At 34.1% G+C, this 14,713-nt stretch overlaps 2 protein-coding genes across 7 annotated transcripts in view; one reads left to right on the top strand and one right to left on the bottom strand.

Moving 5' to 3' along the window:
- Positions 1-14,713, top strand: part of LOC113066779 (septin-7-like) — a 47,220-nt gene that overhangs the window by 22,942 nt on the left and 9,565 nt on the right. For 5 of the 6 annotated variants that reach the window (XM_026238796.1, XM_026238795.1, XM_026238798.1 and 2 more), the window contains one exon: positions 452-2,012. In XM_026238796.1, coding sequence (XP_026094581.1) covers positions 452-491 — 40 coding nt within the window. In that variant the 3' untranslated portion in view covers positions 492-2,012. Of the gene's footprint in view, positions 1-451; positions 2,013-10,977; positions 11,106-11,245; positions 11,392-14,713 lie in introns of those variants that run through there. The other variant, XR_003279221.1, reaches the window with a different exon arrangement.
- LOC113066783 (C-C motif chemokine 14-like) lies at positions 3,591-4,765 on the bottom strand. Its single transcript, XM_026238805.1, has 3 exons — positions 4,608-4,765; positions 4,090-4,207; positions 3,591-3,978 (listed from the first exon to the last, which is right to left on the bottom strand). Exons 1-3 carry the CDS (start codon positions 4,675-4,677, stop codon positions 3,897-3,899), a joined length of 270 nt encoding a protein of 89 aa, XP_026094590.1. The 5' UTR covers positions 4,678-4,765; the 3' UTR covers positions 3,591-3,896.

Raw genomic sequence — 14,713 nt, 5'->3', positions numbered from 1 at the left:
ATAAAATGCATGATTTAATAAATTATATAAAAGATATTTAAGATAATTCTGCATATTGTGGTTTGCTTTGAACTTAACTTTAGTTATAATTTCTTAATTAGTATGTTATACATGCACTACCCTTCAAAAGTTTGTGATCTGTAGATTTTTTTCCCCCTCCAGGACTTTTTATAGAAATTTCAAAAGAACAGCAATTATTAAAAATAATTTTTGTAACATTATAAATGTCATTACAGTCACTTTTGATCAAACTGAGTGTGTTCTAGCGGAGTATTATTTTCTTTCCAACCAAAAATGAATAGTGGTGTGAAGTATTGCTATCAGAATAATATCAATCATTAAAAATGTTGATAGAGGACATGGAAAATATTTAAATTTACAGTAACCATAACTAACAATTTATTATTGAAAAATTTCTTTACTAATGTTTTTGTCCTTTTTTTATTCTCAGGACAATGGAAAAGAACAAGAAAAAAGGAAAAATCTTTTAAAGACATCCTGAAGCTCCATTCCTTATAAAACCAGAAACTCCTTGCATCTCTTTCGATGCTCTGATGTTTTATGACCCCATAAGAAACGCATGCTGGAGTGCTACATTACAGTTTACTGCACTTTCCACTGCAGCATGAATGAAAGGAATGAAATGTAGGATATTTTTATAGTCACATCCACACTCGCCCTCTTCTGGTTGACTATTATATTGCACCTCATGCCCAGTGTGTCAAGTATGTTCTGGACCTTTCGATTAGAGTGAGAATATTGACCAACATTCCTTTGAAACTTTATATTGTGGTTATTACAAACAATACTTCATGTTGGTAATAATTTCTGAGAGTACAGACAGACACTTTCAGCTCTTCAGTCCACATTCACACATCTTAGTGTTAGATGTTCTGGTGGTAGGTTTGTATGGGTGTGAAGGAGAATCAGACAGAAGCAAGTGCTTCATGAGTTCATACAGAGCTAAGCATGTGTGTGTCGAAAACAAAGCTATGGATAAATGTTTTTTAGTTTCTGCTGGTGTGTGAGACATTGTGTGTTTCTTTGGGGTCATAAATATTCGAAGACCTGTTTTGACATTATTGCGCAGTTAAATTATGACAGTAACAATTTTCCATGTGTTTAAACCCGTTTGCTGGCTGTGTACGTATAAAATTGTGTCCCTACCATAGATGGTGTTATATAAAATGGCATGGTTGTCAATATTAATAACAATAGTAATTTTTTGATATGGATAGATATAAAAGAATTACAATAATATTATAGGATATTGCGCAAACATTATGCCTTAAAATTGCAGACTTTTACGGCATTTGTCTGCTTATGTTTTATTCTCTCTTTTTTTATTTTTTATTGTGATCCGATTATGTTAGATGTCCCTCAATCTATTCCTAAACTGATCTGAGACCAGTTTGTTTCATTTTAACAGTTGGGACTTGGATTTTTAGTTGTTATGGCTGATCCTAGATCAGTTTATCTAAACAGATGTTATTTTAGCCATACTCACCCAGATTGCCCTTTATAATAAACTCACTTCCCATTATAAATGTCAATGAGAGTGAAAGTTTAGATTTATAACACACAGGCTCCAGGTCTAACACATGCCAAACAGAGTATAGACAGCAACGTGCACAAAACTCTCAATGCAAGGGGCAATAACACTATTATATATGTTGAAGGTTTGTCATTATGCATGTTTGAACACTCAGTTCTTCCTGTTGTGCATCAGTAAAACCACACAGATGCTCTGAAGTATTTTTAGTTTAAGGTTTTTAGTAGAACAGTATTCTGGGAAAAAGTAAAAATCTGTTCTTTAAATGCTACACTTTTTTTTATAGTACACCTGAACATGGCTCTAGACATGTTTTTTTTTCTTAATTTGTAATGGCAATCTACATTTTTTTGTATATGTATACAGTTTTAAATTTCTGATTGTTTTTCTTCCCTTTTTATCTTCATCTCTTATTCTTTCTGGCTAACTGTACATTATTAAACATGAAATGTTATGCTGATAATGGTCATGTTGTCTTTTCTTATCAGTATTTAATATGAAATCATGTCGAGACACCAGGTAATCTCTGCATTTCAATATTTTTCAATATTTTTGAGCATAGATTTGGTTCAATTTCTGCAAAATGAGAAGAGTTTTTAGGTTTTTATTGGCCTAATATCTTTCTGTATTGAAGAGGAAATAAAATATAAGCATATCATATGGTATTATATACTTTTTTCGTAATATTGCAGTATCATTAGAATTTTACATAGTTACTTATTTTTATTATATATTTTAGAGTTAAATACAAGTAAATGAAAACGAAACAATTTAGTCCATCACTGTTGTTTAGGTTTGTAAATATGTATTTTATTGTGTCTTGGTACATTAGCAAAACATTAGCATAAAACCAAAAATACTAGTTCCTAAATATTTATTTATTTATGCAGCACATCCCGTTCCATAATTAACTATTTTCTGAACTAGGACCATATTTGGAAACAGGACTCACAAAAACTAGTTTAGATTCAAGCCATTTCAATTCCTGTCACATTATCTCACTCAATGAGGAACAAAAACGCATTTAGAAAGAAAATGATTCTGAACAATAAACATCATTTTGGATACAACTGTTGCATTTTTATTGATAAAGCTCATCTATTTCCCCAAGCAATGTCTACTTTCACACTTAATTTGCCTCTAGATGTTGAAACCATGAGGAAAAAAGTTAACATTTAATATGGTTGAATTTCTGTGACAAAATATATTTTAAAAGTAATGTGTGGAATTTGGAAATTATTAAAATAAAACTAGATTAAAGATGCTGATAAAACAACAACATTGATTTTCAGAAAACAGATTTTACACTAAATATGTGGGATTTCTCTACAGATCAACTGTATCCTTGTGTTAAATTGTGTACACCTTTGTAAATATGTAAATAAATAATTCAGACTACAAGAGAACCTACTTTGAGTTTCAGAAGTGATGAGCAGGACCAGTCCAAACACCAGAACACAAGATGTTCTCATGGTTTCTGATCTGAAGATGATCTGCAGGATTTGATGATGAGTTTTTGGAAAAATCTGAATGAATTAGAAGCTGTTTCGTGCTTGCAATATTTTCCAGTGTGATGTAATTGAAACTCAGATCTGAGGTTTGATAAGCACTGAGATGTTTCAAACACCCACCTTTCCTGGACCTACAACCACACACTGATCTTCTAGTACAGTATGTTGCTTTAATAGGAAAAAAAAATAAAAATAATAATATATATATATATATATATATATAATCTTAGGAATAGAATGGCATCTTTGCAATGATTTTGTGTGTGTGTGGCAAGAATACCTATATGTCTTATATAATCAGAACCTTTATCTTTTTCATGTTTGTATTTATTTTTATTTGTATGTGTATGTATATTAATTTCTGATTGTTTTTTATGTTATCTTTGTCTTTTATTCTTTCTGCCGAACTGTACATTAAACATGAAATGTTATCCTGATGAGAGTTACACCATCTTTTCTACTATTTATGCTAATTTAATAGGTATACATGAATATGCACACATTCAAATGAGTCTGACACCAGGTAATCTCATTGCATTTTAATATTTATTTGCAAAGATTAAGTGCTAAATGAAAAGGTAATTCTTTACAAAAAGGTTCCATAAATGCTGAAATTAACATTAATTAAGATTAATAAATGCTGTAGAGGTATTGTTCATTCTTAGTTCATGTTAACTTAAGTAGTTAACTAAACTTTATTGTAAAGTGTTACTAATGAAAAGAGTTTAATTCAGTTTCAGGAAATGCAAAAATGCATTTCTTAAGAAAGGACAGTTGTTAAAAAAAAGCAGTAACAGTATTATTTTGTGCATAATATAATGTGTTTTTATTTCTTAAGATGGATGCTTCTCCCTATAACTCTTTATCCAAGCCTCGTCTGGTTTCACACAAAATGTGGTTCTAGGTGTCGTAACCCTGCGGGGTGGGAAGGGGGGGGGGTTATCATCAGTTTTTATCATTTGTCTACAATTTAAAAGGAGCAATAAATTAAATATAAAATAATATATTTTAGAGTTAAATACTTACACAATGCCAGGGACAGGGCAATGTGAATTTGTCTTCACAGCACTCACAATTTTTGCAGTTGGAATTTGAAAGTCGATAAAATTGAAGCAGCAATTCTGAGGGACTGCAGGACCATAAGCTGTTGGAGAGATAAATATTGTTTAGTTTTAGGAGAGAACGATAAAACTGATCATGTCCAACCATGTATAAAATATCTAAAATATAAATATTAATTCGATATTATCATCCTTCAAAATAAAGGTCCTTTCTAGAACTTTAGGTTCTGTGAAGGACCATATCTGGCTGGTTAATCAGCATCGGGTTGTTTCTGGGTTCTTTCAAGCTCTGTATGTTTTTAACTCACTGAAGAAATCAAAGTTCAGTGATGAACATACAAAGGTTCCCGTATGGTACCTGGCTGTAAAATTATTTTATTTCTAATTTGATCCATTTTAATCACTTAAACTTTATGTACAACTTCATGTCTTATTTAAATAATAATTTAGTCAGTAGCAAAACTGTATTCCAAGAGAACTTACGCTGAGCCTCAGAAGTCCAGGCCATCATCAGGACCAGCCCGAACACCAGACACATAGAAGATGCCCTCATGGTTTCTGATCTGAAGCTGATCTTAAAGGTTTGATAACGAGCTTCTGCAGATGTCTGAGACAGTCCAAGTATGCACCACACCTTTAAATGTTTTTTCGGACGTGATGTTAAACAGAAACTCAGATCTGTGGTTTGATAAGGAAATATATTTCATCCCCCCTCCTCTACTTTAAAGCCCACACAGAGAATCACATTTGCTATATTGGGTTTGCATGCTTTTTGCAAGCAGAGATCGTGAGAAGATAAAATACAGGAGTCAGTTTAAAGCATCTTCAGAGAGAGCAGTTTTTGCTGATGCCCAACATAAGAAAGAAAGTAATTTGTCTTCAAAATTAATATCAACTTGTGTAACATATTGTGTAAAATAATATCTGCATTGCATTCTTTGTGTCCAAAGCACAGAAGGACTGTAATTCATCAATTGCATGAGTCAAATTCACAGTGACAAATTCATTTTTCACAGTCACGTAAAAAAGTATCTGCACTGACATGGGTGTTCAAAATACAAATATTAAACTAGAATGCAAACATGCTGTAGTACAAAATGGAAATAATTTTTGTGACAACTTCATGCAATTCACAAATGAATATGCATCATAATGACATTAAATCCTGATGCAAATATATTATGATCTAAATATGATGTGAAAGTGACATGACATATAGCCAAACATGATGACCTATACTTAGAATTCAAGTTCTGCATTTAACCCATCCACAGTGCAAACACACAGCAGTGGGCAGCCATTTATGCTGCAGTGCCCAGGGAGAAGTTGGGGGTTTAGTGCCTTGCTCAAGGGCACCTCAGTCGTGGTATTGGGAGTGCTGTACATTCACCCCCCCCCCACCCCATCCCCACCCCATCTATGATTCCTGCCGGCCCGAGACTTGAACTCGCAACCTTTGGATTCCAAATCTCTAACCATTAGGCCACGACTTGAAATGTTTAATATGTATTATTCTACATTTCAAATGTAATTATTCAGTTAAAATGTAATTATTTACAATGTAAAATATTAAATTATTATTAGTATTAAATATTTAACATAAAATGTCACAACTTTAACAATACTATGACTTTGATAATTAAAAACTATTAGTAATAATAATTTTTAGATAAATAAAATGTAGAAAATAACTATTTAAATAATTCTACTTTTTTCTATAGAGTATATGTATTTCACTTATTTAGATTTAAGTACTGTATTGCCTAAATATTAAATGAATTTTTTATTATTATTTTTAATCAAGATCCCACACAAGTCTTTATATAGCGCTGTGTAAAAAACAAAAAAACTAAAAAAAAAACACATCCTGCTCTCATTATCAAACAGCTTCTATTTTGGTCTGTCATTGATCTGGTGATATAAGCACTTTTAATGTTTACAGTGTTTAGCATTTCATGTGGTATCCATATGATGTTCCAACTTTTTTTCTTAATCTGTTTATAATCGATGCGTGAAATGCTCTTTACATATTACATAAAGGGTCGTTTTTCTCGAAACAATGGAAAGCCAAGTGATGATGTAATATAAAGGTGATGCATCTCAGCAAAAATCTACTCAACCTGATAATGATCAAGATCTTAGCATTCAGCACATTTGGCCTGTGGTTTTTTGTATGATATGTACTCTCATTTTCATGTTCAGTAAATGGCACAAATGCAAATACTCTACTAGAATGTGTAAAGGTGTATGAATATGTATTTATCAGTTATATAATCATCTTGCTCACAAACTGTGCATGTTTATTTGTTTTCAGTAATATTCATGATACATTTGACAAATACACCAGTAACGATTTGATAATTTAACAGAGTAAAATGCAGACCTGCTAAAATATTATTACTAAAGTACAGTGAATGAACCATAAACCAGATTCATTCAGCAGAGCATCAAAACCCCCGAGGAACCAGCAGCAGTGTGTCATTTTAATTTCTTTAGTAATGACATGAGAAACGTTGACTCATTCTGTTATGACTCATTTTGATATGAGGTACTTAGTGTTACAGTATGTAGGATATGATCAAATTAGCCAAACTGGCTAATGTGAGATCTGAATCACTCTATTGGACTTTTTCAGGATTTAATTGAATGAAGTGATTTAAAAGTTTCTCCATATAATTGCAGGACAAAGTCATCCACTTAATCTACATTAAACTTGACTATTTTGTAAATTCCCTTTAAAGAATTAGTTTAAAATGTGTTCTTGTCAGAAGAGCAGAACAGGCCTTTCAGTTCACTGGAAAAGACACGTAGATCAGACCATCATTATTCTGAGAAAAACACCCTTCTGAAACTGACGCCTACACTTCACAACTTCAGCGGTGGCTATTTAATGCGCTGCAGTTTTAGTCTTAACCACGTCATTCATTATACAGAGGAGCAAAGCTGCATGAAAATGCAATTTTGGGTGTACATATAGGCCTGTTCATATGTTATACAAGTGTGTGTGTGTGTGTGTGTGTGTGTCGGGGGGGGGGGGGGGCATATAGGCATACATGTGTTATACAAATGTGCGTGTGTGTGCATATAGGCCTATACATATATTATACAAATGTGTGTGTGTGTGTGTGTGTGGGCATATAGGCATTTACATATATTATAAAAATATACAGTATGTGTGTGTGTGTGTGTGTGTGTGTGCATATAGGCCTATACATATATTATACAAATGTGTGTGTGTGTGTGTGTGTGTGGGCATATAGGCATTTACATATATTATAAAAATATACAGTATGTGTGTGTGTGTGCATATAGGCCTATACATATATTATAGGAGTGTGTGTGTGTGTGTGTGTGTGTGTGTGTGTATACGTATGAATCATGTTGGGAAATCATGGCCTAATGATTACAGATTTGGACTTGTAATCCAAAGGTTGCGCAGGAATTGTAGGTTGGGGGAGTGAATGTATACCATCTTCAATACCACGACTGAGGAGCCTTTTAGCAAGGCACTGAACCTCCAACTGCTCCCCTGGCGTCACAGCATAAATGGCTGCCCACTGCTCCGGGTGTGTGTTCACTGCTGTGTGTGTGCAGAGCATGAATTCCGAGTATGGTCAACATACTTAGCTGTATGTCACGTCTCTCTCTCTCACACACACATATATACAAAGCAGAATCATTAGGCTAGGCTGCTTTATTAGTTGTTCTATTTTCATTATTTAATGTCATTATATTTTCATATTTACATAAATAGATTCAGTCATTAAAAATAATGCAACCTAAAAAATACAGGATGTGTTTTTTTTTTCAAAAGTATAACTTTAATTTTAAATACTTATTAAATTTTTTTTTTTTTTTAATTACTTAATAATTGCTGTTGGAGGAAGGCAGACTCTCTGTGCTGGATGAATCAGGCCCCATTATCACCGACTTCAGTTATGAAAATGAGAGTCATGGGGTGTATATACATATTTGTATTAATTTTTTAATCCACATTTAATCATTATAATATTTGTTTATTGTTATTCTGTTTATGTCTATTGTTATTTAATGTACAGTATTTTCAACTATTTAAATAATAAATAAATAAATTCATCATCAGTCATCAAAAGTAATACAACATTAAAAATACACGTTTTAACACTTCATTTATTTATTTTTCAAAAGTACTATTGAAAGTAACTAAAGATGGTACCACTTTACAAAAAGATTTTATTTGTTAAAATTAGTTGACTACACTTGTTTACACGTAGTAAATAAATACTAATACCAATAAATACTAGAGCATTTATTAATATCAGTCATTTCAATAGTTAGGCTACTAATACATTTTTTAAATCAAAATTGTTATATATGTCAACATTAATTTGTTATTTAATTTATTGTGAACTAACACGAATGAATAAGGTCTATAGGCCAAATGCATTTACACATTTGAACAAATGTGACCATATTGCAAAGTGTTAGTCTGATTTAATTATGTAAATATTTGCTGTCAGGAATTGTATTCGTTTTATTTCCGTTTTATGATCTAATAAATGTATTTTGTAGCTGAGCCGCACCAGCAGAAGTCGCTAGTAAATCCAGCTGCGTGTTACTCGCTTTTGTGCTGCGCGCTCATCCTCTGCGCATGCGCACCTGCCGCGCGTCTCTTCCCTCCGCGCTGGATCAAACTGCTGCTTGTCCGCGCCGCTGAAACGCCGAGAATGGCAAAACTGGTGGGACCTCTCCACAAAGAGCTCGCCGACTCCCTCTCCTCCTGCCGGGTGCTGGTGGTCGGAGCGGGAGGCATCGGCTGCGAGCTGCTGAAAAACCTGGTGCTCACCGGCTTTAAGAATATTGAAGTGGTAAGTTGGAGGAAGGCAATCATAATTAATTTCTTTAGTATTCTTAAAATGGTATCAATAAAAGATTGTTTAGTTATAACAAGCAGTATCTTGTCGTCTTTAATATTGTTATACTGTGTCTATGGTAGTATTATAGTTTTAACTTCGTTATTGTTAGCTATGTACAAAGGATTTTGAAACTGTAAGCTGTTTTAGCAGGATAATTTAATGCGGGTTCTCTACAGATATGCATAATATATAACAGTTATGTAATATAATTTAATTAGTTGGTTACAGTTCAAAATCATTGTGAAGGGGTTGTGGTAAGATTGTAATCTGACAAATGTAACAAGCATTAAGTGATAGAAAGCGCACACTTAACTGATATTGAAGAGAGATTATGTTGATGAGGCTTTCAGTGTTTTTATTTGTGTATTATTAAAACATAAAAGCAGAATATGGGAATGAGTAAAGTTGATTTCATAGGGCCCTAGTTTAGGAATATCATCAGTTTAGTCTCTGTGATGAGACTAGCGGCTGTGAGGGTGACAGTTTTCTACCCCTGTGATGGTGAAGACTCAAGCACTGGTGGTTTTGATGTGTTTTTTGAGGGAAAGTCGTGTCAGTTTAACCACTGTTCTATACTACTGCGGTGCACTGAAGCAGATGAACATCAGAGACTGCACTGTGCATACACAGACATTCAGAAGCACACAAACTCAATATTTCATAAATAAGCTTGGATAGCACATTAAAAGGCTACAACTTCACAATGCTTCTGAAGTAATTCAACTTGCAGCTTCACTATTATTAGACACTGTACAGACAGAGCTAATTCACACACACACACACAACCAGTTTCTCTCTGTCATTAATTCACAGCTGTGGATTTTCCCTTTCATTCAATATTGTTTGTTCAAAGTACATTAATTAAAAAAATACAACATCCTTGAACATGGAAAACAATATAAATTACACACTGATACTCTGAGGGAGTGTTGCGAATGGTGCAGCCTGGGAAGGTTTTCTGCGTGGGTTTAGGCTGACACTCATAGCACTCTGTTTGACCCTGCAGTTTGCAGATTTACAAAAGGTGAATGCCTAGAGAGTGACATTGAGATGAATACAGCAACATGTGCCACAAAAGTTGCTGATTTAATAGAAGAGCCTGCCTTCTTGATAACTGTGACTTGTCCCAAATATCCAGCCGTGCCGCTCTCGATGAGGGGAATGTCAGCAGCCAAACACATCCTGTTGACGTGATTCCTGGCCGCTGTGATTACAAAAGAAAAGACATTTTAGAAATGTAGAGTTCCTTAACTTTTACCAAAGATGGCTAAATTATTCACACCTCTGTTGTCCAAAGCATTCATGACAAGCTGGAAATTTCAGAAGAATTTCATGTCATAAAATGGGCTGCAAGGTGCAAAGAAAAAAACATTGGACTTCAAAGTTTTGACCTTAGTATTAGTGCTTTTTATAGTATCCACAGACAGATTAACTTTAGAAATGCAATCCTGCAGCAGGTCGACACCTATTTTTAGCTCAGTGTGTTTCAGTTTTTTCCTAAACACCCTTTGTTTGGATCAATTTTGCAAAGTTTGTCGATCCTTTCCTGTAGCCTAACGGTTAATTTTTTTTTAAAATTCTACCCTTCAAGGTATAGTACACCCAAAAATAAAAATTGTGCTTTAAGTTTACTCACCCTCAGGCCATCCAGGATGTAGATGAGTTCATAAAAACATCACAATAATCCACAAGCATTGATCCACATCCATCTATTAACATGTGAATTAAAAAGCTCCATGTTTGTAGGAAACAAATCCATCAAGACAATTCAACCAAAATACGAGTCCTCTATCCATAATATTGCTTTACCTAATTTGGATTATTGTGATGTTTTTATCAACTGTTTGGACTCTAATTCTGACGGCACCCATTCACTGTAGAGGATTCATTGATGAGCAAGTGATGTATTACTAAATGTCTCCAAATCTGTTACAATTGTTGAAATGACTCTCTTGCAGGAGTCCCCTGGCCCAGATGGAGGAGGGAGCATGTGATGAAGATGAAGAAGATGGAGACAGAGATGGAGCAGGTCTTTGAGATGAAGGTCAAAGAAAAGAAGCAAAAACTGAAGGACTCTGAGGCCGAGGTGTGTATGTTAGGACGCTTGTGTTTGGTTTCTAGGTCCAGATAAGGTTTTTTTTTAAGCATTTGTTCCCATTGCTCTCCATATTTGTCATGGCTAATATCACATACTTAACTAAAAATCCTTTGACATCTGTGATGCAGTTGGAGCGGCGTCACCAACAGATGAAGAAGAATATAGAAGCTCAGTATAAAGAGCTTGAGGAGAAGAGGCGCCAGTTTGAGGAGGAAAAAGCCAACTGGGAGTCCCAGCAACGCATCCTGGAGCAGCAGAAACTTGATGCATCAAAGTGAGACTCTGCTGTTCTTTCTGCTCATTTCTATAGTGTCTTTCTCTTAAAATAGCATTTCTGTAACTCGCTAGCAAAACAATATTTTAAATGAGGAACTGCACTCATGCATATAAGTAGATTCAAGCAGACTGACCTTTTTTTAACCTGAAATAAAGTTTTATTATTTAGTAATAATTTAGTTATTTTAGTGTATTTGAAAACAAAATTTAAAAAAAGAAATACATTAAAGGGGTCATATGATGTGATTTTCAATTTTTACGTTTTCTTTGGAGTGTTACAAGCTCTTGGTCCATAAATAAGATCTGTAAAGTTGCAAATACTTAAATCTCAAACCCAAAGAGATATTCTTTATGAAAGTTAAGAGTCATCCACATTAGAGTCCTGCACGGGTTCGGTACCCCACGGGTGACCCGCAAATTTGGCTGAAACGGGTGAAAAATATCCAACTGTGTCGGATACGGGTCGGGTCTGTGTGTGTGTGTATATATATATATATATATATATATATATATATATATATATATATATATATATATATATATATATATATATACATATACAGTATCTGAATTAAAATGTGTTTGATTTAAGCCTATTTCAAAATTTGAATCTCAACTAACGCGATTGTTATAAAGGTGTTTAAACAACAATACACTTCCACTTGCATGTATTTGACAATCGGAATATCAGATATTTCATTCCATAGCTAACACATTTGTGAATATGGGCCTAATCTAGGCTATCCAGGGTTGTTTTTTTTTTTTTAATTGCATCTGAAAATGACTTTGTGCAGCTCGTTCAAATGTGTGCTCTGGTGCAGATCCGCCTCTCGTGATGCTCAGCTGCGAACGATTTAAAAATGGGTGCGTTCGACTTGAAGCACAACCTCAGACGGTGGTATGATTCGCTTTTTTGTTGTTCGGTTTTCTTTCATGATCAAAAATACAACAAATGAAAGCGTTTATCTGTATTTCCGACTGATGAGAACTATGCATATACATTCATAAATCAGTCAATTTTGTATTTTATTATGAGATATTTTATTCTAATGTGATCAGTGACTCAAGCACTGATGGACCAATGAGCACATATTTCGACATTTGCAGTAAAAACGTGACATATAAATTATCAGAAAATGCATTTAATACAAATATATTGAAACGTCTGTTTATATACTCCATTAATAAAGGAGTCCAGACTAGTGTTGCACGGTGCACCGATACTTCAAAAGTATCGTGATTCTCGGAAATTAAAAACGTCACGATACCTAAATTTATTAGTATCGATACTTCAAAGAATGACTGCGTTCCGGATTTGTAAGAGACGTATTTCATGTTTGTGTGTGCAACGCACGCTTCCAGTGCCTCCCTATGGACGTCTGTGTTTTTTCTCCTCACAAAAGCAGCAAAAAAGCACTACAGCGAGATGGCTGCATTAGTGGCTTTACTAAACTGATTTGGCTTTACTAAAATGTGTGCATAATCGCATTAAATAGTTTAAATAAGTTGTTCAGTTTCTTGCATAATTAACATTTTAATTGTTTGGTCAGACAGTTCATATATATATATATATATAATATTCACATTAATCGGGGATTAAACATGGAGTTATGTCCTGTATGCTAAATATGAAAGCGAGCGTATCTGCACAGCACCTATAACTGCCCGTTGTGTCTGCTGATTGCTGATCGAGATTTACATGCTTGGCTCACTGACCCTGTATACTCATTCATTTCGTTCATAAACTAGATGTATCAGTTCATTCAACTCTCACGAATGAGAATATCTCTCGATCTCGTTCAGTGAAGGGCGGATTCGTTCACTACATTTAACAAATAACATGCTCCGTCACACAAGCTGTTCATGAGCTGCGCACGCGCTGCTGTGGAGGGAGGTACCTCAGTGAACGAGAAATATAAGTCAGCGGGTTACCTGAACGAGAACGGTCCATTCACCTAAAAGATTCGTACACGGACGAACGATCACTAGTGCAATTTCATATAACCTATATTAAATATTTGGAATATATATTTTCATATTTTATTAGGTTCTTTGATAAGGTTACAATACGAAGGTCTAGCAATGTATCTTCTGTGATGTCCCCGATGCGCGGGTCGCGGTGGGTAAAGAAATTTTACTTTGTTTGCGGGCTGGGGCGGGACAAATAATTTAATAAAAGCGGGACCCGCTGGTTTAAACCATTCGGTTTTAAAGTGTCGGGCCCAATGATTTCCGCGATGCAGAAAATGTGGACGGAATCGTGGAATCCAATCATAAAAACGTAATTTACAGTTTAACGCAGAATGTCACGGAATTTGTCAAATTTTGAATGAATTAATCAAAAGTAGGTCATGCACTTACATAAAATCACGATATGGACTAATATCTGCAAATATTAACCCGGAAAAGTATATTTAAATATGAATCCTGCATGTTCTGCGTGTCTGTGTTAATGAATGGCGCAGAAGCGTGTCTTCATTCATTAAACACACGGAAGCGCTGATTTCAGCCTCTTTCCTCTCACTAATAAAGACGTGAACACATGAGGAACATCTCCAGAACTGCACTGAGAGTCACTTCTTGAGCATCTGAGCGTTTGATTTGAGTAATACTAGTGTCATATCACATCCTAGACTGTAGTATCACATACACAGAACTGTAACGGTAAACCCGTCAAAATAAAAGTATTTGCCAGAAATCTATTACTATTGTTCAGCAGAATGTACATAGCCCACTACTACTACTATTAAAATGAAACTAACATAATTTTTTAAGGAATAATCACACAACATTTCTTCCATGTTTTATTTTTAATAGTAAATCCCCTTTTTTTACCAAAAAATAAAGTTTGCTTAATTTTAAATAATTAAAAGATAAATTAAATGAATGTTTTATGCCTTCATTTGATAACCAGAAAAATTTAAATACACAGAATTTCTGAAGGGAAAAAACATTTCACATAAGGCTATTTTAAGATTTTTTTTTTACTAATTTAGTTTTTTTATGCATTTAAATAATTACACATGCTAAAACACAGAATAAGTTAACAATAAAATATATGGTGAAGAAAAAAATAAAAAGTTTCATAGGGCCCTATACATCTAATATTTGGCATATTTGTTTTTGCAGAAGTTTTTTGAAATTATGTTCTCACTGGATGCAACAAATACCTAGTTTATAACGGGTTTTATTGTATGGCCCTATGATATCCACAATGCGGAAAACGTGGACGGAATCTCAGAATCCTGCCATAAAAATGGAAGTCACAGTTTAACACGGAATGTTACCTTATTTGTAAAATTTTTAATGAATTTTTAATG

The sequence above is a fragment of the Carassius auratus genome, chromosome 50 (assembly GCF_003368295.1).
Source record: "Carassius auratus strain Wakin chromosome 50, ASM336829v1, whole genome shotgun sequence".
NCBI lineage: Eukaryota > Metazoa > Chordata > Actinopteri > Cypriniformes > Cyprinidae > Carassius > Carassius auratus.
Note: the sequence above shows the minus strand (reverse complement) of the source record. Positions and strands in the feature narration are given on the sequence as shown.

What these genes read in the sequence shown, in the direction of transcription:
- LOC113066783 (XM_026238805.1), bottom strand. Translation starts at nt 4,677, where the DNA reads ATGAGGGCATCTTCTATGTGTCTGGTGTTCGGGCTGGTCCTGATGATG. An exon ending in CTGGACTTCTGAGGCTCAGC is followed by an intron (nt 4,208 to 4,607) that starts GTAAGTTCTCTT and finishes TCTCTCCAACAG; the next exon opens with CTTATGGTCCTGCAGTCCCT. An exon ending in TGCCCTGTCCCTGGCATTGT is followed by an intron (nt 3,979 to 4,089) that starts GTAAGTATTTAA and finishes CCCACCCCGCAG; the next exon opens with GGTTACGACACCTAGAACCA.